The sequence below is a fragment of the Sceloporus undulatus genome, chromosome 4, assembly GCF_019175285.1.
Source record: "Sceloporus undulatus isolate JIND9_A2432 ecotype Alabama chromosome 4, SceUnd_v1.1, whole genome shotgun sequence".
In the NCBI taxonomy this organism is placed as follows: domain Eukaryota; kingdom Metazoa; phylum Chordata; class Lepidosauria; order Squamata; family Phrynosomatidae; genus Sceloporus; species Sceloporus undulatus.
The window spans coordinates 72,915,674-72,937,665 of record NC_056525.1 but is presented as its reverse complement, the minus strand read 5'-3'; the positions used below and the strand labels follow the sequence as shown (position 1 = coordinate 72,937,665).

General features: G+C 44.5%; 2 protein-coding genes across 4 annotated transcripts in view; one reads left to right on the top strand and one right to left on the bottom strand.

The window, feature by feature from the left end:
• Nucleotides 1-7,849, top strand: LOC121929240 (von Willebrand factor C domain-containing protein 2-like). Its single transcript, XM_042464599.1, has 3 exons — nt 1-616; nt 6,139-6,268; nt 7,054-7,849. The coding sequence occupies exons 1-3, from the start codon at nt 287-289 to the stop codon at nt 7,230-7,232; spliced, it is 639 nt and encodes a 212-aa protein (XP_042320533.1). The 5' UTR covers nt 1-286; the 3' UTR covers nt 7,233-7,849.
• A 376-nt stretch (nt 7,850-8,225) lies between these two features.
• Nucleotides 8,226-21,992, bottom strand: part of B4GALT2 (beta-1,4-galactosyltransferase 2) — a 14,382-nt gene continuing 615 nt past the window's right edge. The window contains exons 2-7 of one of the 3 annotated variants that reach the window (XM_042464595.1): nt 15,260-15,618; nt 13,177-13,412; nt 12,225-12,415; nt 11,098-11,220; nt 10,627-10,731; nt 8,226-9,723 (exon numbers count right to left, since the gene is read on the bottom strand). In XM_042464595.1, the coding sequence (XP_042320529.1) occupies nt 9,573-9,723; nt 10,627-10,731; nt 11,098-11,220; nt 12,225-12,415; nt 13,177-13,412; nt 15,260-15,572 (1,119 nt within the window). In that variant the 5' untranslated portion in view covers nt 15,573-15,618 and the 3' untranslated portion in view covers nt 8,226-9,572. Of the gene's footprint in view, nt 9,724-10,626; nt 10,732-11,097; nt 11,221-12,224; nt 12,416-13,176; nt 13,413-15,221; nt 15,621-21,992 lie in introns of those variants that run through there. The other 2 variants (XM_042464598.1, XM_042464597.1) reach the window with 2 other exon arrangements.

Sequence of the window (21,992 nt, the reverse complement as noted above, 5' to 3'; positions counted from 1 at the left end):
GTAGCCCCTTGTCCCTGCCTCCTTCCCTGGGCCTGGCTCCGGGGCCCTCCTTGGCTTGGAGGGGGCTCTGGATCCCCTCGGACCGGCTCAGATTTCACGAAGGGGCGGGAAGACGAAGGAGAAAGAGAAAGAGAAGGAGGGGAAGAAAAGGCGGCGGCGGCGGCGGCTGTGGCACAAAGGCCGACCCGCGCTGGGTTTTGCCTGGAGCCTTCTCCATCAGACCCTCCGCTTGGGGCAACCTGGGTGCCCCCTTTGCCCTCCTCCGCCTCCTCTTCCTCCCTCTGCGATGCCCACTCCTTGGGCCCTTGGGCTGCTGCTGCTGCTGCTACTGGCGGTGACTCTGTGGCCCATCCTGCCGGGGCTGTCGGGCCCGGTCCAGACCTGCGAGGCCCACGGGAGCCTCTACTACGTGGGCGAGTGGTACTTCTTGGAGCGGGACCCTTGCACCCAGTGCGAGTGCACCCCCGAAGGGCCGGCCTGCGCCCGCACCGACTGCGCCGCCCTGCCCTCCGCCTGCATCCACGTCAGCCACTACCCCTCCGACTGCTGCCCCCGATGCGAGCAGGTGGGCTGCGAGCACCGCGGACAGGTCTTCCAGCTCGGGCAGCACTTCCAGGTAAGGCAGCCCGGGAGGGAGCGGGGCTGGCGGCAGAGGCACAGAGAAAGCAGGAGGCAAAAGGGATCTTGCAGCACCTTTGAGACTCGCTGGAAGAAGAGAGAAGCCGGTAGAATGAGCTTTCCTCGACTGGAGCCTCCTTCCTCAGATGGATCAAGATCCTTCCCTTCTCCAGGCTAAACAGACCCAGCTGCCTAAGTCGTTCCTCACAGGGCATGGCTGTGTGCCTTCAAGTCCTTTCCGACTTATGGCAACCCTAAGGCAGACTTATCCTGGGGTTTTCTTGGCAAAGTTTGTTCAGAGGAGGTTTGCCATTTCCTTGCCCTGAGGCTGAGAGAGAGTTGCCAAAGGTCACCCTGTAGCAGTGGCATGCCAGGAGTTGGGCGTCACCTGGGGCAGTGGGGAGCAGGCTTCCACGGGTCCGAGGTCTGTTTGGGTTCCAGTATGGTTGCAGCTATGTAGAAACCCAAATGGGAGGGACTGCCCCCCCCCCCAGCACCCACAGCCACTGGACAGGGCAGTGGAGCCCATTTGGGCTCCAGTGTGGCTACAGCTGTGCCAAAGCCCAAACGGAAGGGAGTGCTCTGGTTGTTGGGCAAGTGAGAAAGGGATGCAACATCCTTTCTTGCTCACCTAGCAGCTGCACCAGGTGTACCACCCCACTGGGTGACACTCCCTCTGGGATGTTACTGTGCCACCTGCATCCTTCACACCCACCTATTGATGCCACTACCCAGTAGGTTTCATAGCTGAGCTGGGGTTCAAACCCTGCTCTCCAGAGTTGTAGTGCAACACTCAAGCCACCATGCCATACTGGCTCTCCTTGCTCACAAAAGAGGACCTATTTAGGAGTCACAAGGAGAACATGACTTTTCTTTTAAATCTTGATCTGATAAGATGGGAGAGTTAAAGAACCAAAAGCAGGAATCTGGGCTATCTCCACTCTGTTGCTCCACTCTGGAACTCTCTTCCATATTTGACTGAAGCCAAAGAAAACTGAATGTACAATTGGCCAAAAGTTTGCAGAGTTGGGATTATTTTATTTTGGAGTACGACACCCAGAATTCAATTCCTTGCTCAGCCATGGAAACCTACTGGGTGATTTTGGGTGAGTGACACTCTCTCAGACCCAGAAAACCCTTAGGCTTGCCATAAGTCAGAAACAACTTGAAGGTGCATACAACAACCAACTCCCACAAGCAGTCAGACAGTGTGAGTAGAGGTTTTTGGAGTCCAAAAAGTCCCCCCCCCCCAAAGTCTTTCTGGAGTGTAGAGAAGTATCTGATGAAGGGACTCTGTCAGGTTGGCAGACCTATAATGATATCTGCCTAAGGTAAAAACTCCTTTGACGACTCCTAAGTCAAAAGGGAAATATTATTGATAATAGGAGCTAACTATCATCTCTATATCTGAACTCTGACATTGGCCAGTTCATCACCTTTCTTCTGGCCATTATGTGTTGCTGCTAAAGTTACATATAGTGTATTTTAGGACCTGAGTCTCAGTCCTAACAATTTATGACATAACAGAGCTGGATGCAAATGGTATGAGAAGCAGGGACTCTTGGCACATCATCTGCCCTGTTCCAAGGGAGTCAGATCCATTTAGAGGCGAGAGACTGAAAGCCTGCTCATTTGTGGGAGCAATGTACAGTATCTAGGGAAAACATTGGCTTGCTTCCTTTTAGATAGCTGCAATGTGATTAACCTGAAAGCTTATGATGGCATAACAATTTCGTATTTACATTTACATTTACAATGGCACCATTGCCATGATCACAAATGTCCCTAAACTCTGCTTTAAAAGCAGGCAGTTATACTGAGCAAAGGAGTTCTGAGGTGCTGGCTACTGAGGTAGACATATCCAGCCCCTTCCCACCTGCAAGCCCTGGTCAATGAAGAGGACCCCACTGGGGGTACTGCTTCTGCTCATCACACCATGGCTCACCTATGGCAGGGGGCTGGATCCATCATCCTTCAGTGCACTACTCACTGGCATCACAGATCTCCTTCATTCAGTATGGTCACCTGGCTTTTAAGGTGGGTTTTAGAGGGTCAGATTGGGAGACACAGCATACTGACACCTGCAGAATCTCAGCCAATTTAGTATTTGCCCCCCAAAAAGGTGCCTTAATGAATAAAGGGCCAATCCATGCACTAGCCAGAGAATGAACAAAGAACACACTCCCAGATGAACTGTCCTAGTTATCTAGACAACCAAATCTTCTGAACATTTCTTGTGTGTCATCTTTGGTGGCAGATATCCCTTGGCATCTCCCCTCTATCAGCTGACTTATCCATGGTCAAATTCTTTAGAACAACACAGAATTTTGGAATGAACAGTTGGAGTCTTCTCATTCTCAACTCACATTCCCTAGTAGTGCTCTCATTAATTCTTCATGGCGTAAAGATGCCCAAACTGAGCTGACCTGGTCCCTAGACCTCTGGGGTCTAGCTATAACCACTCAGCATAGCCATGCCTGGAACTAGAATACTCTGCATTTGGGAAGCAACTGGTAGTGGCAGGCAGGCAGAATTCAAAATCTAAGGAAAAGTTTGGTTAGGACTACACCAAATCCCATGAAATTCATCAGTTCTTCTAACTAAACATGAACAGGATTCCAGCACAACTAGATTTCCTAATTACATTAGAAAAGTCCCCACCCCACCCCCAAATAAGAAAGGGACACATTAGAAAGGGAAATGCTTAATTTCTATGTACTTTAGTTACACTTTACATATATATGTAGCATTATTTGCTGTCAAGCTGGTTTTTACTTATGGTGATCCAACAAATTAGACCTCCGTGAGTCCTGGTTATCAGCAGCTCTGTTCAAGCGTTGCAAAGGCAGGGCTGTTGCTTCCTTGACTGAGCCAATCCACCTATAGTATGATTTTCCCTTCCCCAGCTGCCAGTGCCTTCTATTTTACCAAACATTATATAGTCTTTTCTAGTGAGTCATGTTGTCTCACGATTTATCTATAAAGTATGAAAGCCTCAGTTCAGTCATTTTAACTTCTAGGGAGAGTTCAGGCTTGATTTTGCTCTGAGACTCATTAGGTCCAAAACATACTGCAGAAATAATCCGCTTTGAGGCTGGTTTAACTAGCCTGGCTCAGTGCTAGAGAATTCTTGGAACCGTAGTTTTGTGAAACATTTAGCCTTTTCTGACAGAGATCTGGTGCCACAGAAAACTACAGTTCCCAGGATTCACTAGCACTTTGGACCATTATTTGATATTTTTCCTGTACAGTGTCTGAATACAGTTCAGTACATTATATATGGATATTTGTATCTTTTAGCTTTGGGATTCTGGTTAAAAAATACCTTAACAGAGCTCTGTCCTGGGCCCAGTGCTATTCAACATCTTTATCAATGACTTGGATGACAGACTTGGGGGCATACTTATCAAATTTGCAGACGACACCAAATTAGGAGAAGTAGTAATACCCCTGAGGACAGGATCAAACTCCAGAATCACCTTAATAGATTAGAAAGCTGGGCCAAAAAAAAGAAAGAAAGCTGGGCCAAAGCTAACAAAATGAATTTCAACACAGAGAAATGTAAGGTACTGCATTTAGGGCGGAAAAATGAAATGAACAAATATAGGATGGGAGACACATGGCTGAACGAAACTACATGTGAAAGGGATCTGGGAGTCCAAGTAGACCACAAGTTGAACATAAGTCAACAGTGCAATGTGTCAGTTAACAAGGCCAGTGCAATTTTAGGCTGCATCAATAGATGTATAGTGTGTAGATGAAGGGAAATAATAGTGCAACTCTATTCTGCTCTGGTCAGGACCCACCTGAAATACTGTATCCAGTTCTGGGCACCACAATTCAAAAGGGATGTTGAGAAACTGGAGCATGTCCAAAGGAGGGCGGCCAAAATGGTGAAGGGTCTGGGAACCATGTCCTATGAGGAACGACTTAGGGACCTGGGGATGTTTAGCCTGGAGAAGAGAAGGTTAAGAGGTGATATGCTAGCCCTGTTTAAATATTTGAAAGGATGTCATATTGAGAAGGGAGCAAGCTTGTTTTCTGCTGCTACAGAGACTGGGACCCAGAGCAATGGATGCAAGCTGCAGGAAAAGAGATTCCGCCTCAACATTAGGAGGAATGTCCTGACAGTAAGGACTGTTCACACTCCCTCAGAGTGTGGTGGAGTCTCCTTTCTTAGAGGTCTTTAAGCAGAGGCTGGATGGCCATCTGTCAGGGATGCTTTTAGATTTCCTGCATGGCAGGGGGTTGGACTGGATGGCCGTTACGGTCTCTTCCAACTCTATGATTAACAGATTACCTGTAAAAGACAAGTGATTGAAAAAAAATACAAACCACCACTTCACTTCAATTTAAAGAATCCTCCAACTTTCTCATTACCCAAAGAGTTCAATCATTCTATTGGTTCAGAAGAGAGAATTTCACCCAAGAAAGCAGAATCTCTTTATGGGTGAGACACCACAGAGGAAAGGAAAAGGGCAACAGAGAATAGGATCCAAAACTGATGAGAACTTCATTGCACTGGAATCTGCTCTGCTATAGTTTTTATTAATAGTTTGGCTTGGACAATATTGGACTCAAGCTCTGTGGATAAGAGATAAATGGCAGATGAAGATACTTGCATTTGTTGTTGGATGTTTTAAGGAAGATTCTGGTCTGGGAATTGCTTCCTGGATGGCTTAGTCCAAAGAGTTGTGGACCTTTTAAGCATATTGGGATCCATGATAATTCTGCCTTATTTAAAATCATTATTTTACAGTTACGCACATACAGTAGGAGCATTGTTTTCACTGTTCAGCCTTTTCCTGTCATAAACCAGTTTCTCCAGTGATCAGCTTCAAGAATATCTGAGAGTTTGGGCCAGAACCTAGTGCTATACTTGACCAATTGGTTGGCAAGGTAACATGAAGTCAAGGAAGATCAGAAGGCAAGTTCTTTGCTCAACAGAACCAATTAAATCCTGGTTGACAGCACCCTCTAATGGTATCGTCCTAGTATTGCCATGACCATCCATACTAACACAAGAATGATTCACACATTACAAAAAAAGTAGACACTGGGTTTCCATTATGAATCGACTCACCTTTTCCCTAATAGATGAGGGGGAAGCACAGGTATTTAAACATCTCCGCTTAATCTTCTATTTTTCAGCTGCTTGTAGACACATCTCTCCAAGCGGCAAAGGGAAAATGCATAGTTGATGGCGATAACACTATGAAATTGCAGAACCAGGGCTCTTCTGTAAGAGACGAAATAATCCACGGGCCTGTTTGTGTGAATATCCGTACTGCAAAATACCACACAGGCATGGTGACTCCTGGCAATTATTTAATGTGTCTTATATATGTAGAGCAGTACTTGGAAAACCTGCTTTTTGCACTGTGGTTACCATTCTGGCTTGGGGATCTTGGTGATGCTGTCCAAACAGATTGAAAGCCATTGCTATTGAAAACTACTTAATAATAGTAGTAGTAGCATTAATAATACTTCACCACATTGACCAACCTTTGTCTTCTGCAGCCCTCAGAGTGTGAGCAGTGTACCTGTGATCTAGATGGCATTGCCCGCTGCCTGGTAGCAGACTGTGCCCCTCCACCCTGCGTCAATCCCATCTATGAAAAAGGCCATTGCTGCCCAACCTGCAAGGATGGTGAGAGTCTTGCCTATCAAACATGTAAAGGGATCCACGGGGGCATCCTAGTCTGTTTGAGCTGTTGAGGATCCCTTGTCCTAAGTGAGAGAAGGGTAGATAGATAACATAAAGGGAAACAGTGGCTTAGTGGTTAAGATGCCAATTCTGACAATCATTAAGGTTGGCAGTTTTGAGACGAAAGTGCCAGATGATGAAGTGAGCTCGTCATTAATCCCAGCTTCTGCCAATCTAGCAGTTCGAGAGCACGTAAAAGTGCAAGTAGATAAATAGGTACCACTTTGGTGGAAAGGTAACAGCATTCCATGCTGTCATGCTGGCAACATGACACCCCCACTCCCCCACAAATAGTGTTCAGGAAACTCTGGCTCTTCAACTTAGTAACGGAGATGACCAATGCCCCCTACAGTCCATTACGACTAGACATTCATGTCAAGAGGAATCCTTTACCCTTGCATTTATAAAGCAAGCCCTGCTCAGTAACATCAGCAAACCCTTCATTGTCAATGAATTGATAAGTTTAGCCTTTCCCCCTTCTTTAAGAGGAAGAACTTTGCTTATAATAAAATATGTCCTCCTTATCCAATGAAAGAACAGCTTTTAGCACAGATGAAGGGTTAAAAGAGACCTGGTGAGCTCTCTTAGGAGTTGGGGTGCACAGGACTGAAGTTCAGCTGCTGGAGGAATTGTCCTTTCAGACACTTGCAGGATGTACCAGGTCTGTTTCTAGAATTTCTGGGGAAACACATATTTACAAATTCCAATACAGGCTCCTATCTCCACAGGTCCCAACTGTTATGTGGATGGGAGCCAACGTCGTGTTATTCCTGCTGGGGAGAGCATCTGGGTGGGGCCTTGCACCCGATGCCGTTGTCATGATGGCCAAGATGCTGGTTATTGGGAAGGAAATCGTTTAGCCAAATGTGAGCGACTACGGGGATGCCGGGCTACAGCTGGACACTAGGTTTGCATTCCTTCAAATACAAAGCAATTTCTCAGACAATTGTCCTTCAAACCTTTTAAGCTTCTGACCTTACCAAAAGGCTCCAATGAGTGCATACACACACACATCAACCAACGCAACTCAGCCCCCTCCAACCACATAAATAACCAATTACCAATCCCAGACCCTCATCCAGTCATTCACTTTCTTCTATGGATATAACCTTTGGACTTTTCCAGATGACCACACCTCCTTCCTCCATTCCATCCTTTGGCAGTTTCCCAGATTTTGTAGATATTTTTCCTATTCTAAAAGACTGAAATACCCCTCCTAAGGCTCAATTGCCACTTTGCATTTGGCCCCACTTACTACTGGAATGCAGCCCTCAAATACATGGAGTTGAATTCAGCCCTTAAACTGAAGAAAAAGGACAAGCCTGCCACAAATCTTGAGGCAGGAAGTCCCCTTTTTGTGTGTTCCTTTATTCACACCTTGCCATCCATCCCCTCCTGCAATTCCCATCAGTTTCATTCTAGCTCTGATCAAATAATAAGCATCTTTTACAGACCATATCCCTATTGAACAGTTTCACTTGTTTGTAGTTCTGGAACATGTGACAATAAAGAATCCTTTTAGAATAGTTTTCTCTTGTCTCCTGGGCTCAACAGCTATGTGCACAGCATTCTGGACCAGTGGCCTTCACTGAAAGCAAACAAGATGGCTAAGTGTAAGAAGCTGCAATTAAGTTTCAAAGCATTTAGCCTTTAACTCTGCCATTCTGACTTTGTCAAAATGAGTATGATCAAAAGGATAAACAACATATCAAGAAGGGAGAATGTTTGGCCATCCAGGTGTTGCTTAACTGTTACTCCTGTTATCCCTCACTACTGGCCAGGACGTATGAGAACTGCAATCGAACATGTGGAAAGCCACAGATCCTCTGCTGCTGCAGAAACTTGCCCCTACAGTGCTTTTCCAATCCACCACCTCTGCTCAAGTCAGATACAAGGAGGCTCGAAGTTTTGAAACTTTACTGAATACAAAAGTCTGATCATAGTGACCAGTGCTGCATTCACCATAGGCTTGAAAAGGGATCAAAACATTCAAATGTACAAAAGTCACCAACATCTGGGCTGTGCAACACGCTTATGCCTGGCTTCAAGCCTGGCCCAGCCACCACCCTATAGTGGACAGGTGCAGGAGAGTCTACCTGCCAGGCACCATAAACAAAACTAAGGGACACCAGCAGCTTCTTAGCTCCAGGTTACTAGGCACAGGGCCACTATGTGTCACACACAGACAGTAGACCCAGGGGCCTGGCCTGAACAGGTGGCAGATGGCAGCTTGACAAACAGGGCAGTATGAGTGGTTAAGGGCTGGTTGCTGGGAGATGGTGCAGGGATGAGAAGATTGCTTGCTAGGATTGTGGGTCAGAATGGAGAAGGGAAGAGACAGAAAACCACCTTCGCCTTCCCTGCTTCAGTAACCAAAGTCCATAGGCCACTTTGAGCCTATGGAAAAAAGAAATAAGCCCACCTTCCAGCAGAAACCATCATGTTGGAAAGATACAACTACATTGCCTGACCCACCTGCCCAGTTCACCAGCAGAATAAGAACAAGGTGCTTCTTGCCCTTTGCCAGATAGGCCACATGCCACACTAACCCAGGAAGCACTCAAGTATTCTTTATGAAAGTTTGTATGAAACACCCGTTACTAGAGCCCAAAAGTGACAGCCAGGGTCCAGCAGGGGACAGCACCAAGCCATGAAAGAAGTGGTCAGTAGCCAGACCTATCAGACCTTCTGCTGGGATGGAGTCCTTCTCAGACTGGGCACAAGTGAACCACCTTGATAACTGGACAGCTGGCCATTGGCATAGGACCAAGTCATGCCCTGGAAGGAAGGCTCAAAAAGGCAGTACAGTCTTTCAGGCTGCAAGGAGGAGGAGGAGAAAGAACAGCTACTGTATTTCTGGAATAGTTAAGGGACATGGCCCTGCAAATAGTTCAGGAAGAGGATGGCTCTGCACTGGTCTTCCTTTCCTCTAGGGCACCTTTCAATCAGGAATGGGGGTTGGCTGTGCCCAGAACCCTCACGCACAGAGCCAGGCACTGTAGCACACTCAACATTCACTCCCCATTCTGTGATAGGGCACTGTGAAGAACCAATTAGTGATAAGGAGATGGGGCTTCAGCCAAAGGCAAGGACAAGGCAAAGACCTCTCTCTTAGCCTTTCCCCCCTTTCCCACAAAGGAGGCAGACAGGTCCTCTGAGCCAGGACACAGTCCTCTGAACCAGTCAGGGCTGGAATCCACACAGCTCCTCATGCATGGGGCCATGGGCAAGGCCAGGCAGCAAAGAGTCAACCCCGAGGGGGACGTGGTGGTGGCCGGCCAATCTCCACGGTTACGTTGGTGTACATGGGACGGCGAAACTTCTCCACTAGGCGGTACTGCAGTGAGCCAATGCCATCACGTTTCATGGTCACCTTGGTATTCTGGATTTTGGTGAACCTGTCAGGAGAATCAAGAGATAATCTTATCATACACATAAAGCTTGACACTAACATTTAAACTAACACCAACGAAAGCATAACTTATCATATATCCTCCCAAATAATCAAACAGAAGATCTAACAGCATTTTGGTTACTTGGAAGGAATCTGGATTAGTATCTTACTTAAGAGATCACAAATGAACAATGCAGCAATTTCTACATAGCATCACCAGCTTATGAAGCATTTTCTGAATATTACTCCATTAATACTGTATAGGATTACTAAAATGGCAATGTTTCCTCTGAACTCGTAAAGTGTGTCACAGTTTATTCACAGCCCTTTAGGCCTAGAGTCTCACAACTGAGACCTGTGGGAAGAAGCTAAAACAAGAATCTCTAGTGAAATCCCATGGATGGAAGGCTTAATGGGAGCCCAGACAGCTGAACATCATGAATGCACTATGGAAGACAGGTTATCCCACTCTGCTTTCGAGTAGAATGCTGATGTGTTTCTGGCAGCCAGGGTGTTATGAAAATGGAGTGAGTTTATTGACCTCTAATGATCCAAAATGGAATACCCTGCTAGGTGAGACATGTCTCTGGTTCTACATCAGAGACTAGAAAAACTGATTCAAAGGTCCACTCTGGTTGGGACTAACAATACAGGTCTCCTAAAGTAACCTTTCCAGCTATGATTGTGCCTCTTCCTATGTTTTGTATTCTAATTCCCAATGGCCCTAAGGTTAGGGTTGATGGAAATTAGAGTCCAATAGCTTCTAGAAGGCCACAGATATGTGTAATCTGTGTGTAGTATTACAAAGGGAAAATAAATTTCCTCATGGAAGACTGGGGTTTTATGTCATATGTGAATTACTTAGCTTGTAGAGGACTATGTATGGAAACAGCACGGGCTCTCTCACCGCTGAGGATTGGGCTCATTGTGCCGGTCACGCTCATGCTTGATCATGCGATAACGCCCAATACGGGCATCAGGACGGGACACTTTCATGCCATTCAGTGAGATTCTACACAAAGAAAAATTACAGCTCAGAGGATCAGCAAAATGATTGGTTTCACACAAGCCCATGCTCTGCCCTCACTTGAAATAAGGCAGTAATTATTTTTCACCCATCAGACCTCTCCCCACTCCTGGTTTTTAGAGCTCTAGATCACAGATATATGTCTGGCTGAACAGCAACCTGCATATACACCCTCCTGTTTCAGAGACAAGACCATTCTAGAAAAAACAGTGATTATGTGCCATCATTTGTGCACTTATCACAACCCACAAGACAACACTGTCCCCCGTACCAATTCCCGCATGGCTATTATAACCAACCCATAGTGAACAAACGCTGATCAGATTTGGTCCATCCCAGTCTCTTACACACCGGTTAAAGATGTCGTCATCTTCCCCACCCCATCCCCAGTACTCGTTAGGGAAGCCATTGATCTTCAGAAACTGTGTCTTGCTCAGGCCAGAGACACCTCCAAAGTAGCCAGAATATGGCAGCCTGCAGGAGACAAGCATGAGAGATGGAGATCAGTCAAAGCTTAGGAATAGTTTTAGGAGTACAGACCCTGGACCATCCTCCTGCATTTTAGAGCCTTGTTGCCATGTCAACTATTGCTCCCACTATATCATGCTTTCCCTAAATCCTTCCCAGTTTTCCATTTCCTTACTGAACTTCAAGATACTACTTCACACACACTTACCTGTCAAACTAAGAGAAGACAGGGTAAGAGACCCTGGTGGATTATTTCACTTTACAATATGAAATAGTCTCATGAGAATCCAACCTCCTCATTATATCAGCTGCATAAATGTTTTGTAAATGTCCATTCTGTAATGCAATGTCAAATCCTTGGAATGCTTTTGCATCTCACATAGGAGACAGAAAAGACTTTTAACCACTGAAACCCTATAAATGATTTAGCAGTCTGAGAAATATGGATCCGTAAGAGCGAAGAAAGTTTTTATACTGCTGGTGTGTGGTACAAGTGGCCCTCCAAATGTTGTTGGACTACAGGAGCCAAACTAATGGCCAACACATGAGTTTCCCACAAGGCCCAAACTACAAAGGGTGCAAGTGCCTTCTCTCTGAAGGAAAGCCATACTCATTCAGAGAACCTTCAAAGTGAAAGATTTAAAACTGCAATACACAGTTTTGTGCACGCACAAGATCATACCCCACATTTCACTTTGTCTCAAACTGAACACTTTCAAAGGGCTACTGGTGTCTCAGTAAAAAAATCAAAGAGCATGAAGCCACAATGTTAATTCCTGGTTAAGAAGCTCTTGTATAGTTGACCAGGAGATGTCTGTGTGGGATCCTAAATTGCTGGTTTTGAAACTAATGAAGAGCAGATCTATGAACCCTTTGGTATTGTTTACTATAAAATAATATGCATGGTGAGGTGATTATTATAGTAGTCTAATGCAATTCCCAGTACAGCTTAGAACATTTGGCAAGGAGACCTCCAGTCCACTCACTCACTCACTCACTCACTCACTCACCGGAAACCAAATTTATCCATAGCGACAGCAAAGTGCCTGGGCTGTTCATAGCAGCGATACAGATTCCTATCATCCATGGGCACAAGGTCAACATCACTGAAGATGAAGCAGTCATAGCTCTCATCATCTCGCAAGGCTTCCAGGAAGCCCACATTCAGCAGCTTGGCTCGGTTAAAAGTATCTTCACCAAACTATAGGGAAAGATCATTAAGAATAGGATCAAGAACTTTGCCATTATTCTTTCAAGATACCTCTGCACAGCCTCTCATGACTTTTCATTTTCTAAAACTGGGCCTTCCTGAAATGATTTTGCAAAATCCCACATACCATATTTCAGAGCAGTGATCACATCAGACAGCATGCCTGAAATCAAGGTAAATGAGGAAGCATGTAAAAAGCATCTGTCCAGCCCTCCATGCTTATCTCTCAGCTGCATTGGTCATAGACACAGTGCTTACCCCAAAAGTTGAAAGCCTGTGTTTCACGGTGAGTAACTCTTTTATGCCTGTGTGTGGAAGGTTTTTTAATCAGGGTAATCAGCTGGGGTTACAAGCTAGCAGAGGGTGGGAGAAAGCCAGCAACAGTAAGGCATAGTCAAAGGTATGTTCAAACTCTTCTATTTCTGACACCCCTCCTCTTTCTTTCTTTTTCTACCACCTCCTTTTTTTCCTCTCTCTCTAATCAGCAGTCTGCCACGGAGGTCCAATTGTGCTTAATAATTATCTGAAGCAACTGCTTGCAGAGGGTGTTTTATATTAGCCATGAGGCTGCAGGTTGTTCATCCCTGCTCAGATTTCCAATCACAATAAATAGGCCTATGTTCACAAAGATTGAGATGCACACTTCCCCTCTGTCAGGTTCCTCCCATATTGATCAGGCAGAATTATGTGCTAAGCCTAATCACTTTGGTTTCCCAACCCCCATCCCACCAATATTATTTCTCCTAACACACCTGGTTAATGATATAGATGCCATAGGACACCTTCTGGCGTCGTAGAATTGGGTGCAGATAGTGCAGCCAGTACTTGAGGTGGTGCTCCCGGTGGCGGAAAGGGATGAGGATGGCCACCTTTTGGCGAGGCACACAGTCTGGTGGTGAATACTTGCCACCCTCTTGCACATCTGGATTCTCTCGCTGCACCCTCTCCATGCTCATGGGAGAGCTAAACTCAATAAGGAGCCGGCCGACTGCAGGAGAAAGGACACCATTATCTAGACCATAGGTTCCCAAACTTTTTTTTCTCGTAGACCACTTTCAAAATTTTACTGGTTTCGGTGGACCCCCTGCTGCTACATTTCTACCATATTCCCAAAACTCATCAAAAAATGTGAAGATTAGACCCCCGTAGATCCCCGTCGAGTCTCCCATGGACCCCTGGGGGTCCAAGTGGACCACTTTAGCCATCCATGTCCAGCACAGCCTCATGGCTGAACACATCTCAAACAGACCATGCCACTTTCATTAGCCAGAGTGGCAGGGCAATGTCCACAGAAATTCTACAAAGAAACCTAAGACCCAAACTAGTCACAGAGGCAGCAGACATTCAAAGCACTATTAACCCACATTCCTAAATAAAACATTGATTATATTTATTAATAATCATGCTGACCTGGTATTGGCCTCCTAAGTGATTCAAAGTTGTCCTGAGAACCAAACAGGATTGTCAGCAGGCACAGAAACAGTTACAGAGCAGGATGCAATCACTCACCTCTCCAACATTCCAGGGAAATAATGAATAACTGTCTACATTCCTATGAAAAAGAAAGAGCTTGGAAACATTATCATTTTGTACTACACTTCCCAGAATTTCCTAGCCAGCATGAGCAGGTTGTCTCAGGAATTCTCAGCATTGTAGTCCAAAAATATAACATTTCTAAGTTCTAGCAAATCAAATCAATCCTGATCTGAAGCTGCAGCATGGCAATCTGTTACTGGTAGCAATCATTTGATAGGCAGGGATGAATAGAAGCAAAATCAACTTTGCATTGGAGAAGGTGCCAGTCATTTGAAATCCACTCATGACTGAAGTTACTCTAAACCTTAAATGCATCCCTCCAACCATCATCAATGGAGTAAAAAGATAGCATATTTCATTTGTTATAAGAGGTTAGCATAAGGAAGTGGAGGAGGATTCAAACTAGCACCATGAGTAGCCCTTTCCCCATCTCTTTGTAGCCACACACAGTAGTCCTCAAATATCTTATTTTAGAACATAGCCTGATTTTCAAAGCTCTTAGGTGAGAACATATTCTGAAGAATTCTGAAAGTTGCAGACCCGCCCCCCCCAATACTTTTCTAAGCTTTGAATCCTGCTATCAGAATCACAAACCATCTGCTATATCAGCAGTCTAAATCATGTTTTGAGTCCTGTGTTCTGTGATGCCAGCATTTAGGAGGACAGAACCTGCATGTAACCAACTAGCAAACCTGTAAATACAGGTTTAAACTTACTGAATGCTACAGGATACTACAGACTCTGCCATAAGGAAGCCCAGGATCTGCATGGAATAAATTGCATTCCATGGGGTAGTTCTGATTAATTTAATCAGGTCTCATCATTATGTCCTTCATAGAATTTAATCTACTTTGGTAAGAACTGAGGCAAATGAAGACATGGAAGAAAGACAGCAAGTTGGGAGATCAAAATTGAGGAAGATAAAGAAATATGCCCCTCTAGGAAGGAGAGAGAAGTCTGGGGAAGAAAAAAATCCACTATCTGGTTACTGAAAAGGTCACTGAAAGCAATCATTAATGTGCAAGCTCTGACCTACTGTGGCCCACTTACTTCCAGTGGTATCCTGACTACGAGATTAAAGTTTGAAGAGGGTATAAGATTCCAGGATTTGTAATACCATGCCTGACTGGTAGTTTCCTAGATCTTCCAGTTCCTTCCTGCATCTGAACCTAGAGGCCACCTGTCATGTTGTACAGACAAGAAGCCAAGACAGAACCCAACAGGTGGCAAGCAGCACAGAGAAAGTATGCAATGGACTTACAAGGGGTGAGAAGTCAAAAGGCTTCCCTTCAGTCTCACCTAGGCCAGGAGGCATCTCTGGACAGGGTGGTAAGGGCTTCTCGGTGATGGTGCTGTTGCTCCCAACTGACTTGGCACTCGGGGCCAAGAGCTCAGAGCCCAATGGCCCAGCAGTACCATTTGGCCGAGAGATGTTGACGTAGGGTAGAAGAGAGCGAGAAGAGTTGCGTATATTGAAGCGGCTGAAAAAGTCCAGGCGCTGAGCGTAGACATCAAAGTAGAGAATCATGATGATGAGAAAGTGTAGTAAACATAGGAGTAGTACAGCTTTACAGATCCTCTCCAGGGTCACCCCCACCAGCAATCTGCTCATCTTCTGGGCACAGGCCAGCCAGCATCAGGGGAGCATAGAGTAGGAGGCCTAGAGGGGTAGAAAAGAGGAGAACATCAGGAAACACACCCTTCCCACTAACAGCACTCATCCACCTCTTCTGAAATTTATTCCTTCCAGCCCCACAAGAATATGTCTGGACATATATACTTGAGGATTGAACACTGTACACCATCAAGGCATCTGAGGGAAATGGAAGTGATGAAAGCTTGTGCTAAAATACTTTGGTTAGTCTGTAAGTCTCACAAGACCCGTTTTTTCTCTTCTACCATTTCATAAATAGCATGATGAAAGTAACACTAAGTTTTGTGGCATCTTTTAGGCTAACAGATTTGTTTTGGGATGAGCTTTTCTAGATTATAGTCCATTTTCCCAGATGCACAGAGTTTGCATTTGGACTTCAGTTATTTATGCATACCATACATGCAAACATTAACCCTCCTACTGATTTTGAGAGCATTTTCTGGGTGAAATTACTAGTCTCCACCTCATCCAAGCCATCTTGCAGAAAGATTATACATACTTATGTGATGGATATTGATTCTAAACTATGTAGACAAGCAATTTCAGTCTCATAACTCTGCAGATAGCCCATCTCCTTCTATAGAGAAATACTGGCAGCTGGGCAAAAGCAAGCCCATATATCCAAGGGAGTATTAAGATGGAAAAAGGTGGCAATCCACTCAACAACAGCAGTCCTGACTTTAATAGAAAAAAGAAGGTGGTGGAGTTCCTTGAGCATGGGGAAAGGCAGGCAAGAGAATTACTTGAGGTGGAACCTAAAATAGACAGCGTGTCCCTTTCCCTGAATGCAGGCAGGGCCTCTCTTATCTTTGCCAGTGACAGTTCAGACATTTGCCAGAACAAGCTCCTAGCATTTTTGAGCCAGACAGCTCCCACACCAGACCCCTCCACTGTGTATGTAGCTAGTTCCTCTATATAACTAGTAATCTCTTTAAACTCTTAGCCCCTTCAAAGATCTACACTGCTGGCACACACACACATATGAAAGAGCATAGATCAATCAACTTTCATCACATCTCTTCAGAGAAACACACAGCATTTGGAAAGAAATAATTCTGCATGTGGGTTATATTTAAGAGAGGCTATTCCACTTTCACTCTGAAATCCTGGCATACCAAGCTGAGTCCCATAATTTTGTAGAGATGGGGTAAAGCAGGGAAATAGGGCACTATTGCACATGGGTAGAAAGCTCCTGATCTTATCAGCTTGATTTCTCTCTTTTGGCAATGGATTCACAGAATAATGGCAGAAAGCCAGTAGAAAGAACAGAACACAAGAGTGAGCTAGAACTCCCAGGGATTTTTGCTCCTTAATTTGCCCCATCAAGTCCCACCTACAGTGACTTGAAGATGGCTTGCATGCCAAAGTCACGTCAATGTACATGAGGCATCAGTCTCTGTGAATAAACTGCTCTTTTGCTCCTCTCTGTTTGAAACATTAAGAGGTATCAAATAGGGCCTGGATATGGCAGGATTATGTTAGATCAGCTTTTTTCAACCTGGTATCCTACAGATGTTTTACCCTGCATCACTGATGATTGGCTATGTTGTCTGGGGCTGATGGGATCTCTAATCTAAAGCATAAGTAAGGGCACCTTACTTGAAAAGACTGTATTAGATGGGGAACACCTAACAATAGATTACATAAAACATAGGATTTCCTACTGTTGATGAAAGGGAATAGGAGTTTTCAAATCACACTCCTTTAGGCAACATAGAAAGACATCCGATTCTCAGCTCAATACAGAGAAAGTTATAATAAGCCGTTTCATTCAGTCAACTAGTTGGCTACTCATAAAATATTTAACGTGTCAAACACAGCTGTAAAACAATACACTTGCCAGCATATTTTAATTCCATTAAATCTCTCTCTTCCATGAAACCTTAATTCCATGAAATCTTTGGAAATAAAACAACAATTTTTTTCTATGCATAACTAGTTTAGAGGTTTCTACAGCTACTGCAAAGGGGAAGAAACCAATCTCCTTACCTGGAAATGTGGGGTGGGCAGAGAGAAAAGACAAGTGCATTGACACATCTCCCAGAAGAAATTGCAGGGAAGGATTTGGGGCAATTACTCTTTTCAAAAGTTGCCTCCACAAGAGCATACCTCCATACTTATTTTTACACCTCTACCAAATTCACAATCACTAACTTTTTCACTTCACTAGGATCTAATTTACACAAATATATATATATATATATACACACACACACACACATACTGTAAACTATTCCTAACAAAATCATTTGGCCTTCAGTTTGAAGGATATGGTTGGATGTTTTCACAGGGTAAGTGGTAGAATCTGTGTACATTTAAAGGTACTATTTCCTATGTGTTGGGAACTTTTATAGCAGCTGTAATATAGAAAACATGAATTACACATGAGGTAGTGCAATAAACAACAACCCATCAACACATAGAGACTACAGCTTTTTGAAGCTCTTGAACTATGAAGACTGTGAAAACAGCAGAGGGTGGAAAGAGTTTATGGAACACTGCCCTTCTAAATTTCTGGGTCCCAAACATCCTACTATGTCTTTGTATTTGCTTTGCACAGTTATGCCACTTTAAATTTGTAATTTAATTCTGTTTTAATGTATCACTTTTCTATGTCTTTAATTGGATTGTTTTTAAATGTTGTGAAGCCGCTCTCAGTCCCAGTTCTGGGAAAAGAGCAGGATACAAATAAATATAATAAATTATACAAAGGAGTTTTAAGTTTTTCACTGAACTACAGATAGTAGGAGGGAGATATGACATATAAAGTAGTATCTTGTGTAGTGCAGATGAACTCACAGGGGATTATTAGGATGGAGGGACAGCAATATAAACATGGGGGGAATGAAGCATCTCACAACAGTTTTGACTCAACACCACTGAGCAAAGAACAGAATGAGGAAAATGCAAGAGTAGAAAACATAGGGCCTGAACAGACATGCCAAAATAAAACTGCTTTGGGCCACTTTGGAAGTGTGCTGTTTAAATGATGCATGCGTCCTAAAAGGCTGGAAGCCGTGCTAAACCCACGCTCCAGTCCAAAGGACTGGAGTGCAGCTTTGGCACAGCTTCTGGCCTCTTAAGATGTGTGTGTAATTTAAACAGCATACCTCCAAAGTGGCTGAAAGCAGCTTTATTTTGGCCTGTCTGTTCAGGCCCATAGAAAGAAAGAAAGCAGCATAGGAAAGACCAAAGCTACAAACTAATTGCAAATTTCCTACACTGTATTCTTCTGCTTTTGCCAAACCCATTGACCTACTGCATCACAGCTGAACAAGAGAAATACTCCTACACCAGGACCATGTAATTGTTTTATAGGTAGCAGAGGACTGGCTCTATTGAAGAGGAGCCCTGGAATCTCAACTGCAGATTATCATGGCTGGTGATATCCCACTGCTTTCCAAATCCTTGCAGAGGAATAAACTAGCTTCCCTGTCATTGTGCAGCATACCCAGCAAGACATGTCTGCAGAAGATAATATACAAAACAGGGGATCATTAGCCACCCTCCTACCCCTAGAACATTATCTAGGCCTCTGAAATGAGTGGGAGAAATTGAACCTTGAACGGTTAAAAACTTCCCAGGTCTCACTGCCTTTCCTCCTACCTCTTAACTCCTTTCCCCCTTCATTAAGTATGTACCTGGATATCCTATTGTACAGAGAGTGCAGGCAAGATGTGCAAAACGCAGGTTAATGGAGAGATGAGCTTTTCGCAATGTTAACAATCCACTAATGGAGCCAGGCTGCAGCTGGGCTGCTCCTTGGCTGTGAATAATTTAACTTGAAATTTAGCCCTCTCTTCTGCTGGAGATCTTCAGGGAGCAGACAACAATGTTTAGTTCATTTGTTGGCATTTACAAATACTCAGGTTTCAGCTGAAGTCAAAAACACAGCTATGAGTCAATATCATCCCTCACAAACATTTCTTGGCATATGAGTTTCAGGTTATTGTTTGGGAAGGAACTATACGTGAAAACATTGTGCACCAGGAAAATACAAGGCAGTGAGGAATCCTCTGCTTTCCAGATAAACATATCGCAAGCTACTTCTGAATACAATAATAAAAGGAAACCTACTCGGATCAGGCACTCTTATTATCGGCTTCCATTTCGCATATGGACTCTCAAGGGGCATAGGAGCATTTGGCTTCAGAAAAACCCACAGGCAAATAGCAATGCCAGGAAAGATAACTTGCTGCCAGCCAAGCTTTTTTGCTCAACCAATCCAGTGCCAGCAACAAGACCATTCTATAGACATCAGGACTGACTTTGTTTTTTTACTTCAAACCCAAGATCCACCAACTGGAGCCTGATACAAAAGCATACACACTTAAAATTAAAGAATTCTGCACAGAATAATTTGAGTACCAGAACTGAATGGAGCTCACAGCCACTTGAAAACCAATTCCTGTTTACCTCAAGGTTTCTTCATTTCAGTGGTACAAATTAAGGCAAAGAACAACAGGCATTTTCTGTTGTTGTTGTTGTGTGCCTTCATGTCCTTTCTGGTTTATGGCAACCCTAAGGCAGACCTATGCTGGGGTTTTCCTGGCAAAGTTTGTTCAGAGGAGGTTTGCCATAGCTTTGCCCTGAGGTTGAGAGAGCAAGACTTGTTGACATGGAATATCTTTTCATGTAGCTTGCATCCACGTTTGGACCTGAGTCTCTTCTCCACAAGGTATCTCATTATGGGCATGCAAATGTTCCAAAATTCCAAAGCGCTTCTCCTCCCAAGCATTTCAGATAAGGGAGACTCAACCTCCACTCACTCTACTCCTTCTCCCTGTGTTACCTTCATTAGGAAGCCCCACATACAGTTGCCCCTCTGTTCTCGTGGACCTGAGGTCCGCAGTCTTGAATATTCATGGAGGGGCAACCTCTATTATTTTCAATGGGGCACCCCCCCCCACGGCACATGCCCTGTGCGCGCTCACAGGCACATGCCCCATTAAAGCCTATGGGGCTTGAATATTGGTGAGTCTGTTTTTGCAGGAGGGTGTCAATATATATATATACAGTGTATATATATATATATATATATATATATATATATATATAGTTAACTGCCCTTGAGTCGATCCCAACTCATGGAGACCCTATGGATGAGACATCTCCTAGACCCCCTGTCCAACACTGCTCCACTTAATTCCTACAACACCATACCCATGACCTCCTTAATAGAGTCCATCCATCTGGCATGTGCCTTCCTCTTTTCCTACTTCCCTCCACCTTTCCCACCATTACTGTCTTTCCCAATGAGTCCTTCCTTCTAATGTGTCCAAAGTATGACAGCCTCAGTTTGGTCATCATGGCTTCCAGGGAGGTTTCTGGCTTGATCTGCTCTAGGACCCATTTCTTTGTCCTTTTGGCTGTCCATGGGATCTTCCCCATATATATATATATATATATATATATATATATATAGGATCCCATGGACAACCATATATATATATATATATATAGAGAGAGAGAGAGAGAGAGAGGACCCATTTGTTTGTCCTTCTGGCTGGCCATGAGATCCTCAACATATTTGGAGGATCCCATGGATAGCCATACACACACAGAGAGAGAGAGAGAGAGAGAGAGGACCAATTTGTTTGTCCTTTTGGCTGTCCATGGGATCCTCCAAATATATGTGTGTGTGTGTGTGTGTGTTGAGGATCCCATGGATAGCCAAAAGGACAAACAAATGGGTCCTCCGTCTCTCTCTCTATATATATACTGTATATATTTGGAGGATCCCATGGCCAGCCAAAAAAACAAACTAATGGGTCCTCCCTCCCTCCCTCTCTCTCTATATATATGACTGTCCATGAGATTCTCCATATATATATATGTGTGTGTGTGTGTGTTTAGGATCCCCCACACAGCCAAAAGGACAAACAAATTGGTCCTCTCTCTTCTCTCTATATATATATGGAGGATCCCATAGACAGGCAAAAGGAGAAACAAATGCCCCCCTCTGTCTCTCTCTCTATATTGAAGATATATATATACTGTATAAGCAGCTGCTCCCTTCTGCTTTTTCCTCAGAGAAAGGCTGGATTGTGGGCGTATGTGTGTGTTAGATCCCACCAAATAAAAACCTGACACAGGGGACCCCCTCCTTGACTTGACAGGAATCCATAAGGACCTGAACCCCCAAAAGTGACCCTGCCTTGAAATGGCGGGCGAGGAGGAGGAGGAGGAGGGCATCAGGTGCCCGAACACACCTCCCAGTCAGAGACCACCCCAAGCCAGCCTTCTCTCTCTCTCCTCCTCGCGGAGGCAGGCAGCGCCTCGGGGATTGTGCAGGAGCCATCTTGAGGGAGGAAGGAAGGAAGGAAGGAGAAGAGGGGCTCAATGGGGCACACCTTTTCCCTCCACAACTGTGTGTAG

Bases quoted from the DNA above. Each gene is read 5' to 3' on its own strand.
- LOC121929240 (XM_042464599.1), top strand. From the start codon at position 287: ATGCCCACTCCTTGGGCCCTTGGGCTGCTGCTGCTGCTGCTACTGGCG. The intron at 617-6,138 runs GTAAGGCAGCCC...TGTCTTCTGCAG, and splicing joins AGCTCGGGCAGCACTTCCAG to CCCTCAGAGTGTGAGCAGTG. The intron at 6,269-7,053 runs GTGAGAGTCTTG...CTATCTCCACAG, and splicing joins CTGCCCAACCTGCAAGGATG to GTCCCAACTGTTATGTGGAT.